Raw genomic sequence first — 17,854 nt, forward strand, 5'->3', positions numbered from 1 at the left:
CATTGTAAATAGCCAAGGGAACATGCTGCACAAGTACATTCATTAAAAATTATCATGAGCCTACCCTCTGGTTATTTTCATCAGCACTGCTACACTCGTGCGCCGTCAACCTAAGTTATGCGAAGTGCATTGCACTTAATCCAATGCAGCCTGACGAATGTCACTCTACAAAGTGTATTACATTTGCTTCACATGGACAACAATATAGTTCACACTATGCTAAGGAACAGCACACAACCAATGCGGGAAAGCCGCGCAGAACTTGTAATGAGCGCCGATCTACAGCAGGTGCGTCGCAAGTAGGTGACGCATCAAGGGTGAGCTGTTTAATGTACAGATGTGTAGCGGGGCACTACAGCTGTTAAATATTTCCTATGAGACCTTAAAGAGGCAAATTTTGGAATATGTGCCGCACACTGCACGCGCATTTACGTTCATAAATTTGATTCTGACCTCCGGCTCGGCCAGCCGAGAGCAACCCACCTGAATTGTAACGGCGGCTGTCCCAATCACTCGGCGCTCGCCTTGCTTTTTTTCCACCGTTGAGTGCGCGAGTAATCGGCGTAAATAAACCAGCCACTGAAAGTCGGGAACAGAACGGTAGCGGCGTACCGCCGGCAAACTTTCAGCACGGGCCTGACTTTCTCCAGAGCAGTGCCAATGGCTGCCATGCACCAAGCCGCTCAGCTGCTTTGGTGCACCTAAAGTCGCTCCTGGAGGGTATGACAAAAATAAAAGATACGCGCATTGATGAACAAGGTAGTTTTTCTATGCGTGCGAGACAACACAACGTGAGCGTTAACATACACTTACCTCACAATTTCTTTGACCTTCCTTCGCTCAAGCTCGTCCGTTCTTGCCTTTTGGATAGGCTTGGATCGACCGACATGAAGAGCTTATCGGCTACTCTTGGATTTCAACTGTTTCAACCACGGTTTCAACATAATGCACATACATATTTTGGATAATTATTCTTTACTTTATTTACTTTATCGTTGACCTGTTATGCACAGACATTGTTTTGCGTTGATTCTCAGACATAGCCCACTCAAATGTTATTTCGTTGTTTAAAATTTGCAGATCGCCTCAGTTCTGAGCACTGAGGTGTACCACGGTCAAAAATTATCAGTATGACCTAATAACTTATGGTAATCGCAAGGTTAATGCGCATTTATAGCACATTTTTAGGTCACATTGGCGCAGGTAGAGTGGTGCAATGCGCAATCGTACGGCGCTGCCGAAACCGTCAGCGGAGGATGGTGATGTTTACGTGAAGATCTGCGACGAGCCGGAGGAGCTCGCCTCGCCCATCGTGGCCCATGAATATTGTCACGCGAAATTGCCTCGCTTGCTGCACTCCGACCTGGCTCGCTCACCGAGGTTAGACCACCGTGTGTGTGCGCGCTACGCCCACGCCTTTCATTACAGCCGACCACGTGAGACCCCGCCTACTCTCGGCCAGCGTGCCGTGCACAGGGGCTCCATTTTCGGTCGGTTAAAAATGATCATTGGACATTGCGAAAATGCGGACTTGTGCTGTCGTGAGCCGAGCTAGCCCTGTACGCTTAGCCGCCTACGACTCTTGAAGGTGCGGCTGTGTTCGCGAAGATGGAACGGATATTCCACGAGAAGGTGAGAAGTGCATTTTGCGCGGTAAAACTGCTCCATGGTCGTGGTTTCTGGTTTCGGCTCCCGCGCTTTCAAAAACCAGTCGCATTCTCACTGCTGCTACTTTACAGTCATGTTCCGCCTCTGGATGTCAGGGAAAAGTTGTTCCGAATTAATAACAACGAACTAAAAATAAAAACAGACACCAAACACAACCTCTTGAAAAAGCGCAGAGATGTAGCGCTCTCTGTGCGTTTTTCGCGCGTGGCGTTCATGTTAATTATCACTCTTTTCAGTCGTTATTAAAACACAGAAGACCAGCAGAGAATTTTCTTTAAAATAATTTGCACCCTTCGTTGTGCTCAGCACTGTGCTGCTTTCGAAAATCTCCACAGGCGATAAAACGTACGTTCAAAAATTTGATACTTGCTTTTTGTAAGGTGTTTGCTAGGGGCAGGCTTGCTTGTCCAAAGTGAAAATTCTAGGTTGTCGTACTGCGCATGCCCAGATCTCTGTGGAGGGATCGGAGCTAGATAAGAAGCTGTTTCAATTCACACTGCCCGAGACGAGAAATGTGAAAATGTCAAAATATTTTAGCTGCAGTACTGCACTGTGGTTGCCGTAGCGTCGGCACTACAGGAAAAACGCCGTGGAAAAACTATTACAGCCAAACTCAAATATAACGAACGTGGATAAAGCGAATTATGCTTTATAACGAGCGTGCGGAACTAGCCGACTCAAGCTCGTAACGAACTGGACATTGGATACATTGAACTCAGAACATCTGCCAACACCATGCTTGCATGCCGCTAACGCAACATTCAGGGGAGTAATGTTTTGTTTGCTTTTGTCAAGCTCAGGCAAATGCAAAAATGGATCTTTTTCATGATTATTTTCTCTATTGGGCTTAAGGTTCATATGTAACAAACTCATCACAAAAGTTTTGAAGTTCATTATGGACAAGTTTGGGTATATCAATAAATTACTTTATGTATCGAACTATTTTTTAGCAGATGAACCTGTTTGTTATGACTGGGTTCGACTGTATTTTCAAAGTAACTTAACACCATGAATAGTTTGTAATTAAACTGCCCAGAGCAACACCTGAGCGAATGTTGTAGACCTTTGCACTCAGAATATTCTTTTCTGGCACGGAGGTGGATAACGTCTCGGAGGTGAATGGCTGGCTCTCGCATAATTTTGACCCATGTCTTATGAAGAAGTGACAAGCCAGCACTTGAAACCTTTTGTTTGCAAAGGTGTTCAATACCTAGAAATTTTCAGAAGGTTTATGGCCTGTTTCCTAAGTTGTCTCCCTGTTACTAACCTTGACTTTTACCGTAAGCTGGTGACAACTGCATAGTCCTGTGTGACTGTTGCTCATTTCATAAATGGCGCCACAGAAAAAATACGAACATGAAATGACATGATGACATTTCCTGTCTGTGTTTTTTCTGTGGTGCCGTTTCCAAAATAAACGCGTACTAACCTGCCCTACTGCCAGCTTTTTGTGACTGTTACTGCAGTTTTAAGGTAAAGCATCAGCTGTTGTTTTAAAAAGAGTAGCCTCAAATTTGGCATGCGACAATAAAGGATGAAGGTTTGCTAGAGTTGGTGCTTAAGTATGACATCATACAGTGCAGTGCTGCATTTTATCATGCATTTCTGATTGTATACCCCAACCAACACTGCATGAAACAGTGCAAGGCTTACTTTGCATTTTGTTTTGCCAGTTGTCGCATTATGGGCGAAACTGCACTTTTTTTCTGAACAGTTTCTTTTAATTCACCCTTTCAGGTAGCCACTATATATCTATTTTTTTGTTTCATGTTAAGATATTCAATATTGTTTCTCCTCCAACCACAGTTCTTGCCACTGCCTTGCTTCAGATATAGGTAGCTCTCATCTATCACTGCACGGTTATGTTGCTTCTTTGTGCCCTCTTGAATCTTTGCTGCAGTGTAACAACATTTTCCATTGCTTCGACGTAGCCAAATTGTGTCATCCTTTGTCACTACACACATTCTGCTCTCAGAATCTTAGGACATTTACTTGTTTATTTATTGAATACCTCAAGGGCACGTGGGCGGGGGCATTGCATGAAGGGGTGGGCAAGACATTGCAAACAGCAGAAATCAGGTAGGATCACCTGAGTAATGGCTTTCTTCAATGGCAGTCTTGAAGCAAGAAACAGTAGGGATAGGAGTAATGTTGGTAGTTAGAGCATTACAAATCTTGGCTGTGCATAGAAAAAAAAAAAAAAAACTGTCAATATGTCACACGGGCACAAGGTGTGTATGCAGCATTTGGATGGCTGACATGGAAGATACGATGCTCTTATGTGACGTCTTGCTTTCTCTCTTTCTCTCGCACAGCAAGAAGGCTCGCTGTGTGCCCAGCACTGCCTCAATGGACTGCTTCAGGGCGAATACTTCACTGCTGTTGAATTGGCAACGATCGCCCAGCAAATTGATGAGCAAGAACGCGAGACGATGGCCGAAGGGGGCCTCAACAGTGACGACTACCAGCGTTTTATGCATGTGAGTGAGTTACACTTGACTCAACTCATATACTGTTCAGAGGCACTTTGAAGCAAAGCATTAAACCCAGATGGATTGGTACGAGGCACGCTAACCTTGTGATTGTCTTGACGTCTTCCTATTTCTCCTCCTTGTTCTCGGGCGCTGTTTGCAAGCGGTGACAAACCAAACTGTCCCAACAACACATTTTGATGGTTGGTCGGCTACCATGAAAAGTCACAAAGCCAACTCGCATTAAGTCAGACCCTTGCAGACCACAGAGTTTCACTTACATTACCTGAATCTTAATAAAATGTGGGCCAAATGAGAGTTATAAATTTGTATACGAACAGACACTAGGACAATGTAGTCTACAAGTATGAGTGACAAGTGCCGTAATAGAAAGAATAGACAGAGCTGTGCACCCCCTACTCTCCACTTATGTACAGAATATCAGAGCCATGAGCATGAACACACCACGTGGCTTGTGTAGCCTGCACCATAGCAGACGCCTTCAACCAGGGCAGGCTGTCACGCTTCTCTCATTAATTTGAACAGTAGCACAAATATCAAATATTGGCATATATTCACTATTGATGCTACATCAATGTCCTCTCATCAGCCTTATTTAGCCTTGTTACTTTACTCAGGGGTGGCAAGAACTTTTACTGAATGCATAGTTTTAACTTAACCAGCTGAAAACTGCATTTAAGATGTAGTGGGCCAGCCAAAATTTGCATGTTTTTTTTTTTTTAATTCACTGTAATGTGTGGTTATCACAAGTCGACTGTAGTATGAAATCTAACATAATATGACCCCTGATCAGTTGTCTTCAACAGAAAAAACACGGATGCGGTTCTAAGAGAGAATAACTTTCCTGTCATCCTGATTTAATGTTTACCATTAGTGTCCCCGTAAAGGAACAGCAAACAAAGTATTATTTCAAGCTACGCTGGTGTGTTAAACTTCCAGAACATGCAACAGGTGATGTTTACAACGGCCGCCGGATCAAAAAAAGATGCGGCCTGCCACGGCAGGCGGACTGCATTGGGAGCGAATGTCACAGCCATAGTTTTCATTCTCGGACGCTTGGCTGGGCCGAACAACTCTTGCTGAGGGGGATGGGATGCATTGGCTTCCATGGGCGACAGCGTTCCAAGCGCATTCCTGATGCATTTTTTATGCTGATCTCGGACAACATTCCCCAATTGGTGGCGCCGCAGCAGATCACACCGTTTTCGATGGACGTCGCTGGCAACACCTTTGTTTATTTAATCAGCGGCCGTGCATTTACCATAGGTGCAACCTTTATTATTTGCGCTGATAAGGCATCATTTCTTGTTTAAAAAAAAAATGCACGTGCATAGTCCTGCCAAAGTAATGTGTTTTCACAAATATGGCAAGGGTTATTTTTGTGTAAGTATCAGAGCAACCGAGTACTCGTTGTTTAGAATATTTACATGAAAATACCCCACCCCACCTTCATACTGCAAAATGTTACGAGCTCGACCGCCAGGCAACCAAGCTGTGCAGAAAGGTGAACTTGTCAATGACGTGTAGGAAATGCAGAAGTGCAAGTCAGCTGGAGCACAATGAAAGTCCTTCAGGACTGGCACTACGATGAGGAAAGTGGGCAAGTCTTTCAATGTGGCGAACAGTGCAGACGACAAGCCAGACAGCTACCTCAGCTTAGAACTCTCGAGCAAATCTTTACTTAGAGGGTCACTTTCCTGGAACAGTTCCCATCCTGGAACCCCCAGTTCAACGGCCTGATCCACTCCGTCGATGTGTGCCCATCTGGCTCCTTGGGAAGCCGATCCTAGGATGTTTGGCACAGATGCATGCGGAGCTTATAGGGACATTAAAGATAGAAACGATTTGCGCTGTGTTAGTAAATTGCCCTTCCAAAATACCAAAAAAGACACTCTTACCACAAAAGACACATGGTAAGCAAGAAAAGTCACAATTTCATAAGACAGGTGGCTACGCCACCTTGAAATTCCCGCACCAGCTCGCATGATGTCCTAGCTTTTGACACCATCTGGTGGGGTGTAGTTAAATTTTCATTGGTAAGAATGGACTACATTGTATTTGAAGAAAGCTAAACATTGAATGGGGGGGGGGGGGGGGTCGGAAGTTACCTGAACCACAACGGCTGAAATGCAAAATATATATATATATATATATATATATATATATATATATATATATATATATATATATATGTTGCAATACGTGACGTCGCGCTGACACACTGGCCCTAGGATTTTGGCACGAAATTTAAATATGAGGCTTTGATTGTCATTTTCTATTCTAATAATCAACCTATTACCATGCAATCAGCGAAAGAGTTCTTCAAGAATAATTTATCAATCTAAACTGATTCAGTGTTTCTCTTTAGTGTCTCTTTAAAGGCAGCGGTGCACTAGCTCCATCTTGTCCTTGACAGGAAGATGTCAGTACCTGCATATTTTTCTTCTGCCTCTTCACACTCGGCATGCAAAAGTTTGTGAAGCGCAGGCTAGCTTGGCTGCCATTGCTGACCCTTTGTGACCATGCTGAGGTTTCATTTTCTTCAAATGCAGCAACCATCCGGGAACCTGGATGACAGCGGCTACTTCTCAGTGCAAGTGATTGCCAATGCACTCAAGGTGTGGGGCCTCGAACTCGTGCCTTACAGCAGCACTGACCCGGTGGCGCAGGCAGCTCAAGCAGATCCTACGTGAGTTTCCAGAATCCATCATGGGGCAACTTCTTCAGTGGTTGTTATTCTTTTCCTTTTTTCTTTTAAGAACATACACTTTACTGTTCTCGCATTTTGTTGGTAGCTAGCCTATACGATAACTGGTTACCTTGGTTGAAGGAGGGGGAACTGTGCCTGGGTGCTCCTCACTGCAGGCCGTGAGATAGCTTAGTAGCATTTATTGACAGCTTTGCCCCCCCCCTTTTTTTTTTGATAAACTACATCTTTCATTGCAGGCAAAACACATACAAATAGGTATACAGGACAGATGCCTAGTTTAGACACCTTTCTTGTATGCATTGTGTTTGCATTCGAAGCTAACTTTTAAAAAATCGTCAGCCCTTCCCCTATCGGAAATTGGGGGTAAGCGAAGCTTGTCCTGGGTGCACCTTGTGTTTGACGGTTATGTTTCTTGGGAGTGATATGTATTGGTACTGACTGTCTAACCCGTAAAGACTTGTCAGTAGTGACCAGCACTGTATCACACTACAAGATTCCATTTAGTCTGGCCAGTGCTTTAAGAGCGGGCGCTACTACCTTGGCAAGCGCACACACCATATGATGTCGATCTTGGCTTCACATAATTTTGTAGTCATATACTTCTGTGTAACTGTTTGCCACCTGTTTGAACGGAGGGAAGTCAAGTACATTGTATGAGATGGCAGCTGACAAGAGCAATGCCACCTCCCCACCTAGAAGAAAGTGCTCTGTGCCGTTAGGTCGTAGTTATTTTCATGCATATGTAGTTATAGCCCTTGTCACCCTGAATGTGCTCTAGAAGCAGAAACATTTCATTTGAATTGAAGTTATTATTCAAATTGGTCTAAAAAACAGTTTTCATTTAAAACACAGTTGGTATCTTGCTCCAAAGAGGCACATCACACTGGTTTGCTTTTCACCTCTCCAATTCCTGGCACTGGCTTCCTTGCAATTGTAAAGGAATGTTCGACTGCATAAAAAAATTTTACACTTTGAAGTAAAAGAGGAGACATCACGAAAAGCTACCAAAAAAATGATGTTTTTATGCCAGAACTGAAGGGGGAAAAAAAGTCACCTTTACCACTTGCAAAAAATGACACTGAACCCAGAGTGCTAAAAAACAGCATGGCTCCTCTGCGTGACCTCCAAGATTGGCAGCGCCTACGGCACAATGAAAATCTTGGAGGCCGTGTGTTGGGATTTGCAATGTGTCCACGAGGCCCACGCGTCATCTGCTTAAGTGCTACTGAAAGACTGTACACAAGAAAATGACACAATCACCAACCCTGCAGCTTTGCCAAGTTTGCTTCTATAGTATGTACTACTAATTTATAGCCAAGTTAGCCAAAGTGAAATTTCATTTAAGTTTGCTTTTAAAGAAGCTATCAGCAGGGCCAAACATTGCTCGCACATTGTGCAGCAGTTGGTGTAGAACCTCCTGTCATCTTGCAGCCTGTCAACGGCCTACATATGCAATTACAAGGAGCACTGGTTCACCATCCGCAAGCTGGGCGGGCGCTGGTTCAACCTCAACTCGCTCCTCTCGGGGCCTCAGCCCATCTCCAGGACCTATCTTGCGCTCTTCCTCGCTCAGCTGCAGCAGGAAGGTAACGTAAGAGCCACAAGCACTACCTTGTTTTTGCGCTGATATGACGAATTGAATTGAATTGCATTCTGGGGTTTTACGTACCAAAACCATGATTTGTGATTATAAGCCACGCCCTAGTGGGGGGACTCCGGATTAATTTTGTTCAGATTAATCCAGAGCCTTCCAATCTCACATACCCCACAGCAAAGGTAAAGCTTTTGGGCGTTAAAACATGTCGAAGTGCATTTCACTCTTTGAAGGGAACCCGCGAGCTCATAATTCAGGGACACTCCAGCCGTGTGTGCTTGGCACTTTTTACGTTTCATATATAACTTTACATCCAAGCACAAGTCCTCATGGTTGAATTATAAAAAATGTGTTGTATTAAAAAAAAAAAAGAAAAACGGCTTTTTACATGCTGTTTTAACGTAAGACAAACCATTGTGACAGATGGAACAGTGCTAGCCAGGCATCCGTTCAAGGTATCCTGGCTCTCCGAGAATGATTCCAATCCAAAGCCACCACATCCTGGCCTTCCCATGCATACAATAGCGGCGCGGCGCCAGTTTTCCCCCTAGGTAATATTGTAAGAAACTCTGCGCCCACGGCATGTTCGAAATCTCTCTGGTTGGGATTTGCATCATTATATGCTAGTGACCAGGTGCACGCATTGGCTTACGTTCTGTTTAAAGAATTTTAATAAGCAAATTAGACAATTACCAGCCCTACAGCTTTGCCAAGGTTGCTTCAGTAGTGCACACACCACTCATTTATAGCCAATTTAGGGAATTTTACTTGCAATTTGACCTGTAAGTGATACATTACCTTTCTCTAAGCAATGCTGTTAAACAGGCTAGCTGGTTGCTACTAAGTTCTTGATTCATATTACCAGCACATTAGAGACGTGCGCATAGAAGTGATCGCAAGGCCAGGACATCTTGCTGATCAATTCTAGATGTCAGTGTAGCTGGATTTTCGATTGCAGACATCTTATGTAGATTTAAATCAGAACCTCACAGGTTGGTCTCGAAGGCATTTAGCATTAGAAAAGGAGGTGATAACTGCATTAGCGCCATTTCTGTTGGCATCACAAAGAAATTCAATACCCCAGTCAGAGGATGAGCAGTACGCACATGCATTTCAATTCTGCGTTTTATGGCTCTTGCTTGTGTAGCCTTGTGTTAAGTAGACTTAATTTAAGTTGTTGTCCAGCGTTTGCACTGTCTGCTTTTCTTTCTGTCCCCCCATTTCGATTGCGCTGGTTAATATGAATCAAGTACTTTCTTCTAAGCAATGATTCTATTGTTACTCATTTGCGTGGATGTTATTCCCGCTGGTAACACCTGCACCATTTCTGCTTCTCTGGAATAGGTTACTCTATCTTCGTAGTGGTTGGCGAACTACCGCAATGCCAAGCAGACGACTTTCTCGAGGAAGACAGTGACCGTGATCTCCAAGAGGCACTGCAGCAGAGCCTGCAGGAGAGTCAGCAGGAGAGCCAGCAGGCGAAGACTCCAACCGAGGCATCCACGCTGTCTGACGACGAAATGCTAGAGGCTGCCCTACGACTCTCCATGGAGAGCTGACACTGGTGCATCGAAACAAACTATGCAAGGTTCTGCGACGTACCCCGTTGATTTTTTTAACATGTTGGCACTGTGTTTGCAAGGTCAAAACCATGCACAGTGAACTGGAAAATGCCGCTGGGGCACACTTTTACTGGTGCAAGTTGTTCTCTTGTATGTGTACTGCAATATGTTAGTTTTGAGCCGAAATAAATCTATGCAGAAGCACCATTTTGTGGGAATCAGCTGTTACAGAAGGGCCCGCATCAATGCACTGCAGAGGAGTGGAGCTCTGCTCTTCGGAGCTCCGACCAGTCACGCCAATTTTGGGCTGTCCAGAGAGCCCACGATGCGGCGCTGGAGCTTGGTCTCCCCGTCCCGACGTGGGTGCGGCCCGCGGCTTCGTCGCCTCCCTGAGAGGGGGCAACGGAGCTTCTCAGGACCTTCATTAAAGTTCTTTGTCTGTCTGCTTTTTAACAGAGCGATAAAAATGCCTTTTTTTAATGCGATTGGCATTTTTAGGATTCATCACGCACTTTTCAGTATCTACCCATCTACATCTGGATCTAATCGTTCTTCTTTCACGCCAACTTTGGTCACTGGGCGTGTCACTCTTTAGTGAACTTCTTTGATGGCAGATCATTAGCACTTTACCACTTGTAACGAATTGGTTTGGGTACCTGGGCGTACAGGCCCATTTCTAAATTGGTAAACGGCAGATGCATTGGCAAAGACGTCAGTAGATGGTCCTGCCGTTCAAGTTCTTCTGTCATCAGCTTCGATCATAGCGGCAAGATTTCAGAGGCAAATGATGCTACGAGAATTCTGTCATAACGAATTTCCCGTATATTAAACAACTATTGAGCCTCTGCAAAAGTAATTTATGCAAAAGAAGACAACTTGAAGTAGCTATTAGTAGACTACGATGTTTCGTAGTATATTAAAATTTTCATTTACACAGGACTGCCCTGCACCCTCACCGATTTGTTCTTTTTGTAGGGAAGAAACCACAGAAAGCTTTTAAAACCTCTTTGATTTATTATAACAAAACGAACCTTCGACATCACTCAGCCTTCTTGGATTAGATTTACTGTCCTCGAGTGCCTTGACAATTGGGCACAGCAATGGGAAGGCTTGTGCTGCATCCAGAATTTTCTTGTACAACCAATGAGATCTAAAATCTAAATTCAGAATTTGAAGTTTGTTTTTCTTTCAACCAATTTGATTCATTGTTTTATTTACTTTTCATTCTTACATTTTGATGAAATCTCTCCAATCTGTCTTTCGATTCAAACCTAGCAACACTAAAACTTTGATTTCTTATTCCTAACATTTCCTCAAGACTGGTGGGCTAGTTGGTATTGCAAGTTAGTAGTTTTTAGCACAAACGCACGACGTGAGAGAAGGCACACGGGACACAGCGCTGTGTTCTGTGTGCCTTATCTCGTGTCGTGCGTTTCTTTGCGCTAAAAACTATTAACGAATAACATTTCCTGTTTCATTTTGAACTAACCGGTTCTTCGCCAATCCACCAGAGCGGTAATGTGCCACTAAACCTAAAGATCTATGTCTACTACAACGTAGGTCACTGTGTGCTGCTCTTTACTGAATGGAAGTGAGAGCGAGGTGCCTAGCTGCAGCACACTCCTCATGCATGAATTGTTTCAGTGGTGGCAATACAGCGTGTCACTTTTGCTTCAAGGCTTATTGCATTAATGTCAACAGTAATCCCGAGATGGTTCCCGCTGGAATCTTTTTTCTGAATGGAAGACAATGGCATCACGTAAGTTGATTGTTATTAGACACATCAAACTCTGTCAGAGCTACAGAAACACCAGTTAAGTAGCGGCAGTGTCCATTGCTGTTTACTCGTATTGTGCAGTTGTGAAATTCGATTATGCAGGAAAATATCAATCACAGCACAGGTCTGATTGCCGCATTTATTTTGTACAGATAATACATCCCCTAATGCACTCCAAATCTGAGTGGACTGCCATTACTGGTCCTAATTTTTTTTTTCCCCACGAATTGCACCTTCCGAGATGCACACCACGCCAGATTTGTGAACCGCAAAGAAACAGATTCGAACGCGGCAACACAGCTTTAACACATATTTACATCGCAGCCCGCAATGGATTGGGACGCTGGGCCTGACGATTAGGAACACTCGTTGCGGCCGCCAAATCGCGAAGGTCTTCACGTTTGAAACTTGCGGAACACCGCGGCACCGTTGGCGAGCGGCCCTTCTATGGGCCACAACGCGCGGCGTCAGACGAAGTAGTGCGGCTTCTTGACGTTGATGCCGTACTCCTGCAACGCGGGGGTCAGGTCTTCCATGGTGAGCGTGTAGCGCTTGTCCTTGGTCGCCTTCTTGCTCTGCCCGGCGCCGCGCATTTTGCAATGCTGAAGCGCGTCGTTGGTGATGTCCGAGAGAAACTTCTGCGCTGCCAGGGAAACGAGTCTGACGACGCGAGGGTCGCTGGCCTCCAGTCCGGCGGTGTTCAGGTAGTGCGCCGTGACGGCGTCCGGTAGGGTCGGACTGTAATCTTCGAGCTGCAGCAGGAGTTCCGACAGCGACTGGCCCGAAGGCCCCGACCTGCCCTCGGTAGTTCCTACTCCGCTCGCGGGGCTCGAGGCACCGCTTTCGTGTTTAACGGTGGCTTGCTGCGAACTTTCCGCCATGGCGACGCCCGTGCTGCTCTTGTGGAAACGTCCGCGCGCTCAAAGAGAGCGCCTACGCAAACAGTCCGATACAGCTCTGTTCAGTTCACTGCGGTAGTTTGACAATAACGAAAAGAATATCTCACACCGATGCCAAGTCGGCCACGACAACGAGATACCATACACGACACACAACAAACGCAGCTTGCCCGATGGCGTGCCTGGATAAGCTAGACTCGACTCGGTAACAGTCTACGGCTGGCTTTTAAGCAGCCCACACACTAGCCGCAGCTAGCCGCTAGTCGAGCACGTTGGCCAACGTTGGCGTTGTGAATATGGGTGGGCTTCTCTACCGGTATTCTGCTTGATGAAGTGAGGTTCGCGCTTACTTTAAAAACGAGCTAATGACAACTTGCAAAAACTTTGTACAGCAGCGGCCCAAGCTCCTTGTGACTCTGCACAGTGATTTCCAACTCGAGCACTCATGTGATCGCTGCCAATGGTCGCCCAAATCTGTGGTCGCAACAGGTTCCTGACAGTAGCCGTCTGCTTTTTCGTCGCCTGGCTCGTTGTGCAGTTGAGTGAGTTCCCTCATTCATTCTCGATGTCCAAAGACGAAGCGAGTTCTAAACCTTCGTGCAATTTTCTTCTGTTTCTCAGTAACGACACAGCAATGCCTCACTCAAAGCCAAACCAACGTAGCTTCGGGAAGCTGGAAGCACTCCTGCCTACGGAAAATCGTAAAAATTGATTTTTTGCTTTTCCCCTGCTTTGTACTTTTGTGGTTTTTGACTGGTTCGCACATGGCAGATTTTTTTTATTAATTATTATTGTCATGCAGGTCGATAGCTTAGTGTCATCAGGTGTTCATTCAGACTGCATAGCGGCGGTCGAGAAGCTTGCCGACGGCCAGCGGCAGCGAGTCATTTATGCAATAACGCCTACGTACGCACGTCCTGTTCAAGAAGCCGAGCTGACGCGGCTTTGTCACACATTTCGTCTGGTAAGTCTCTGAACACTTTTTTCCCCACGCGTTAGCATTCTCGCGCATATTCGCGCTAGCTCGTCCTAGCTAGCGCGATCCGCGGAGCAGTCGATCGTCACACGTCCGCACAAGTTTCGAAACCTGAAAACTTGTGCATTAAATCAGTGTTTCTACTTTAATCTCGGCTTTATGCGTCCACGCAAGGAAAACAAATCGAGCGCCAGTTTTTGTCGAGCTGGTGCTAGCTAATTCTGCCATGCTACAAGTCACAACGCCTAGTGGCGCGTAGAATGAAATACGTACAACTCTAAACCGAATGGCAGCGGTTAACGTATCGGTGCACATGAACCAACAATGTGCATGAAGGCTATGTAGCAAAACCAAGCAGTGTAAAGGTCAAATTCCTAGTGGACTCCAATTGCCTATCAAATGCTTTAGACTCAAGCTGAAGACCTCGGCTTTTGTTTCTCAATCATTGTGTCTTCCTCAGGTCCCATACTTGCACTGGATCATTGTCGAAGACTCAATTGTCCAAACAACTTTGGTGTCAGACTTGTTAGCTCGTTGTGGGGTGGCCTACACCCATCTCTACGTTGCTACACCAGCTGATCTCAAGCTGAAACCTGAAGATCCCAGCTGGCTTCTTCCAAAGGGCGTCCTCCAGAGAAACGAAGGCCTGCGTTGGCTTCGAACCAACTGCAGAGCACCTGGATCCCAATGGCATAGTCTACTTCGCTGATGATGACAACACTTATGATCTACGTCTGTTTGATGAGGTACATGTAATAAAATTTCTTGCACATCGCGTTTGCAGATGATTTGTGCTCTCTTTAAGGTTTCCTAATGCATGGAATGCAGCAACTATGTTCCTAAAGTTTGACTCATCATGCTAGCAAGTCAGTGTTTGAAGGTGACGGGATGCTTTGGCCAATAGAAATGAGTTTGCACTTATATATAGACTTGACATTTCTCAGAGAAATATAGTTCTGCAAGTGTGAAACTTCACCTTGCACCAAGCACGTGTGAGGTCAAGGCTGTTTCACGCTTGTTTGACACCTTTGTCAAATTTACGCACCTCAATCCTTGTCATCATTCTATAGCTGGTGCACCTGTAGACATATCCACAATCACCAAGAAATAAAAAATACAAGCTCTGTCCTTACAGCAATAATGACAAGTCAACTAGCCCATCAATATCACCTTGGCTATCCCTCTTGTTCACCTTGAATTGCTTGTTTCTGTTGTTTGATGGCAGAGACTTGCAAGTAACACACAGATTTTTGTGATTTATTCTGCACACTTTACCGGTTGCTTAATATTAGTTACCACCATGAGGCCTCCAAAAGTGGCCAACAATATTTTTGTATGCATGTAATCACATCCATCAAGCTTTAGAAGCGATATATCCTGCTTCAAAGGCACTTCTGGCCCCAATTCTATATAGATAGGTAAAGCATGAGGTTTTCATTACTCAATAAAGTGTGAGGTAAACGAACTGATACATGTTTTGCAGATGCAAAAGACTGTCAAAGTGTCTGTATGGCCTGTGGGTTTGGTCGGAGGCTTGATGGTCGAGCGGCCAATTGTTAGAGACAGTCATGTTGTCGGCTGGAATGCTGTCTGGAAACCATACAGGTGAGAACAGCCACACTTCTCTCCACGAAGAAAAGAAACAAACATTTCATGTCTGCATGGCCCGATACTTATCCGAAGTTATGAGCCTTTACATAAGATAACACCACAGGATGGGCATCATAGACTAGCTATACGAGTAGCAGCTCTGGCTCCTGCACTGCATTATAAAAGCACAAAACAAGTTACGCCTGACGTTCCACACTTGCAATGCCACTGCCTTCTTTTTGCAGGCGTTATCCTGTAGACATGGCAGGTTTCGCTGTGTCCCTGCGGCTACTACTTGACAACCCTGTCGCCCAATTCCGGCTTCGGCTTCCCCGTGGTCAGCAGGAATCTTACCTGCTGAAACAGCTTCTGTCGGGACCAGAGGAGTTGGAGCCTCGTGCTGAAAACTGCACTCAAGTTCTTGTGTGGCACACTCGCACCGAGAAACCCAAGCTAGATCAGGGACGCCCAAGCAAGGCTGGAAATGTGAAACAACCAAAGCAGGCCGCTGCAAAGGCACGCCTCCAGGCATAGCTGTGCAAGTGTGCCTTGTGAAGCTACTGATGTTTGTGTGTTAAAGAAGCAGCAGTGCGGGACACCTGGTTGCCCGTGCCAGCAAGCGCCTGTGCTCAACAGGTGCTCGGACTACAGTTGTGCTCGATTATTTAGGCAACACATACTTCAGCTTTTGTCTGAAGAACCTCAACATTGCTTCGTGGCTGCAGTGAGCACCTGGAGGGGTAATCTAGGTCAATCACTTCTGGGAGATTTCGCGTGACTTGGCATCAGACTCATTAGCGTGTACGGGCAACGGCATTCTTTATCCTGTGCGAGATACTACACTGTTGCCTGTAGACACTGACGCGCTGGTACCGAGTCACGTGATTGTACCCCCGAAAGTAATTGACTGAGAATAAAGCCCTTTTCTTTTTGTGCCATGGCATTATTACTGCCCATTTAGTCAGCATATACAATGACGAAATAATGCTGATGAAATGTTCGTCCAAGGGCAAGCTTTCTTTTGCTTTTTTGTTGCATCTCGTTTGGCTGGTTTAGCTAATGCTTGAAGCGTGCTGCGTTTAGGTTACGAAAGAAGAGGAAGAACCAAGGGGACAAAAGACGAGAAGGACAGTTTTAGTTTGATTAAAATGGCACAATACATACGTTTCCTTTAGCTGTGCTTATAAGGAATGATACGATGCTTACTAGTCCAACTAACCTTTTGGTTTGCTTTAACATGGCTTTGCTTTAAATACTTCATTTACACCTTCTCATAAAAGTTTTCAGAATGTGAAAGGTTCAGAACAGCTCAGTGACTTCATGGCCTAAACACCTACAGCCAGAAGTTCTGAGGTGTGCTGGCTTACTCTAAAATTCTAGCTCACGAGAGTTTCATATATATATATATATATATATATATATATACACACACACACACACAGTGTTCTAGAGTTGGTACCACCATTTGTGACACTCCCCACAAGACCCCTGTTTTGTAATCTGGACCTGCCTACCCACCATGGTTGCTTAGTGGTTTGGCGTTGCGCTGCTAAGCACGAGGTTGCGGGATCAAATCCCAACTGAGGCGGCCGCATTTTTTCGGTGGGGGTGAAATGCAAAAACGCCTGTGTACTGTGCATTGGGTGCACGTTAAGGATCCCCAGGTGGCCTAAATTATTCCGGAGTCCTCCACTACAGCGTACCTCATAATCGGATCTCGTTTTGGCTCGTAAAACCGCAGAAATAATTGGACCTGCCTATTGGCCAAATTCACCAAGGCTTGCTGATTGTCACATGTTGGAAAAAACACTTCTTGATTGGAAAAGTGGGGTGTGCGTTCATTACGTGAGTAAATACGTAACAGACCGAGAATACAGCCCTTGTGATGTGTCAGTGAACTAAACTCTGAGAACTGGCCTCCAGGCATGCTCCGAGTTAGAAGCAGAGGTTTTGACCTGGTCTGATTGAAGGACTGGTGTAAGCTGCCATTACCAGCTCCTATGGGGTTCAATGCAATTATTGGCCCAAGTGCTTTCATCGCAATATGACTGCTTCTAAAAATATCACGAGAATGTTGGCAACACTATTGAGAAAAGAAGTGCTGTCGCTTGTTCACTTTTGTGGGACTATCAAGGTGCTGGAAATATCTGGCAGACGTGATCATTACTAAATATTCTATGCCAATGCGTGTGAAATGTGGGGATGGCTTGTGCCAACAGTGCTTGTTGCTTAGTAGAGCCAAAGAACCAGTCAGCAGTGTTGTTCCAAAAGTTTCATATGCAAATATATATCAGCTTAAGCCTCGTGTTCTTTGTGGTTCTCCAATGTTTTCTTGTATGACATGTAGAACAAGAGCAAAAGCATTATCTCACATGTAACTACACAAAGCTTGCAGCCAGTGGGAAGGAAGATGAATACACTAAAAAGAAAGATGCATCCTGTTCACATTAATTTTTTATTTCTCTCTGGCACATATAATTATGTGCCAGCAATGCATTCTACATTAATTGGAATTTCAGGCAAGCAAAGATGCTCTTTGCTTCAATTTACGTTGCTCAGCACTATTATACTGGCAGCTAAACTTTG

The 17,854-nt window shown here is 45.1% G+C and overlaps 3 protein-coding genes across 3 annotated transcripts; 2 read left to right on the forward strand and 1 right to left on the reverse strand.

Annotated features, from left to right (window-relative positions):
• Positions 1–1,260: 1,260 nt before the first annotated feature.
• Positions 1,261–10,233, forward strand: LOC119457672 (ataxin-3). The gene is made up of 5 exons (XM_037719311.2): positions 1,261–1,632; positions 3,984–4,148; positions 6,713–6,849; positions 8,302–8,456; positions 9,809–10,233. Exons 1-5 carry the CDS (start codon positions 1,609–1,611, stop codon positions 10,021–10,023), a joined length of 696 nt encoding a protein of 231 aa, XP_037575239.1. The 5' UTR covers positions 1,261–1,608; the 3' UTR covers positions 10,024–10,233.
• Positions 10,234–11,928: 1,695 nt separating this feature from the next.
• On the reverse strand, positions 11,929–12,884 carry LOC119457675 (transcription initiation factor TFIID subunit 10). The gene has a single exon (XM_037719313.2). It carries the CDS (start codon positions 12,682–12,684, stop codon positions 12,271–12,273), a length of 414 nt encoding a protein of 137 aa, XP_037575241.1. The 5' UTR covers positions 12,685–12,884; the 3' UTR covers positions 11,929–12,270.
• A 101-nt stretch (positions 12,885–12,985) lies between these two features.
• LOC119457671 (galactosylgalactosylxylosylprotein 3-beta-glucuronosyltransferase I-like) lies at positions 12,986–17,576 on the forward strand. Its single transcript, XM_037719310.2, is given in 7 exon segments — positions 12,986–13,244; positions 13,324–13,403; positions 13,505–13,666; positions 14,139–14,348; positions 14,350–14,424; positions 15,162–15,283; positions 15,514–17,576. Coding segments are annotated over 7 exon segments (1,020 nt in total). The 5' UTR covers positions 12,986–13,162; the 3' UTR covers positions 15,803–17,576.
• Positions 17,577–17,854: the final 278 nt, after the last annotated feature.

The sequence above is a fragment of the Dermacentor silvarum genome, chromosome 7, assembly GCF_013339745.2.
Source record: "Dermacentor silvarum isolate Dsil-2018 chromosome 7, BIME_Dsil_1.4, whole genome shotgun sequence".
Lineage (NCBI taxonomy): Eukaryota > Metazoa > Arthropoda > Arachnida > Ixodida > Ixodidae > Dermacentor > Dermacentor silvarum.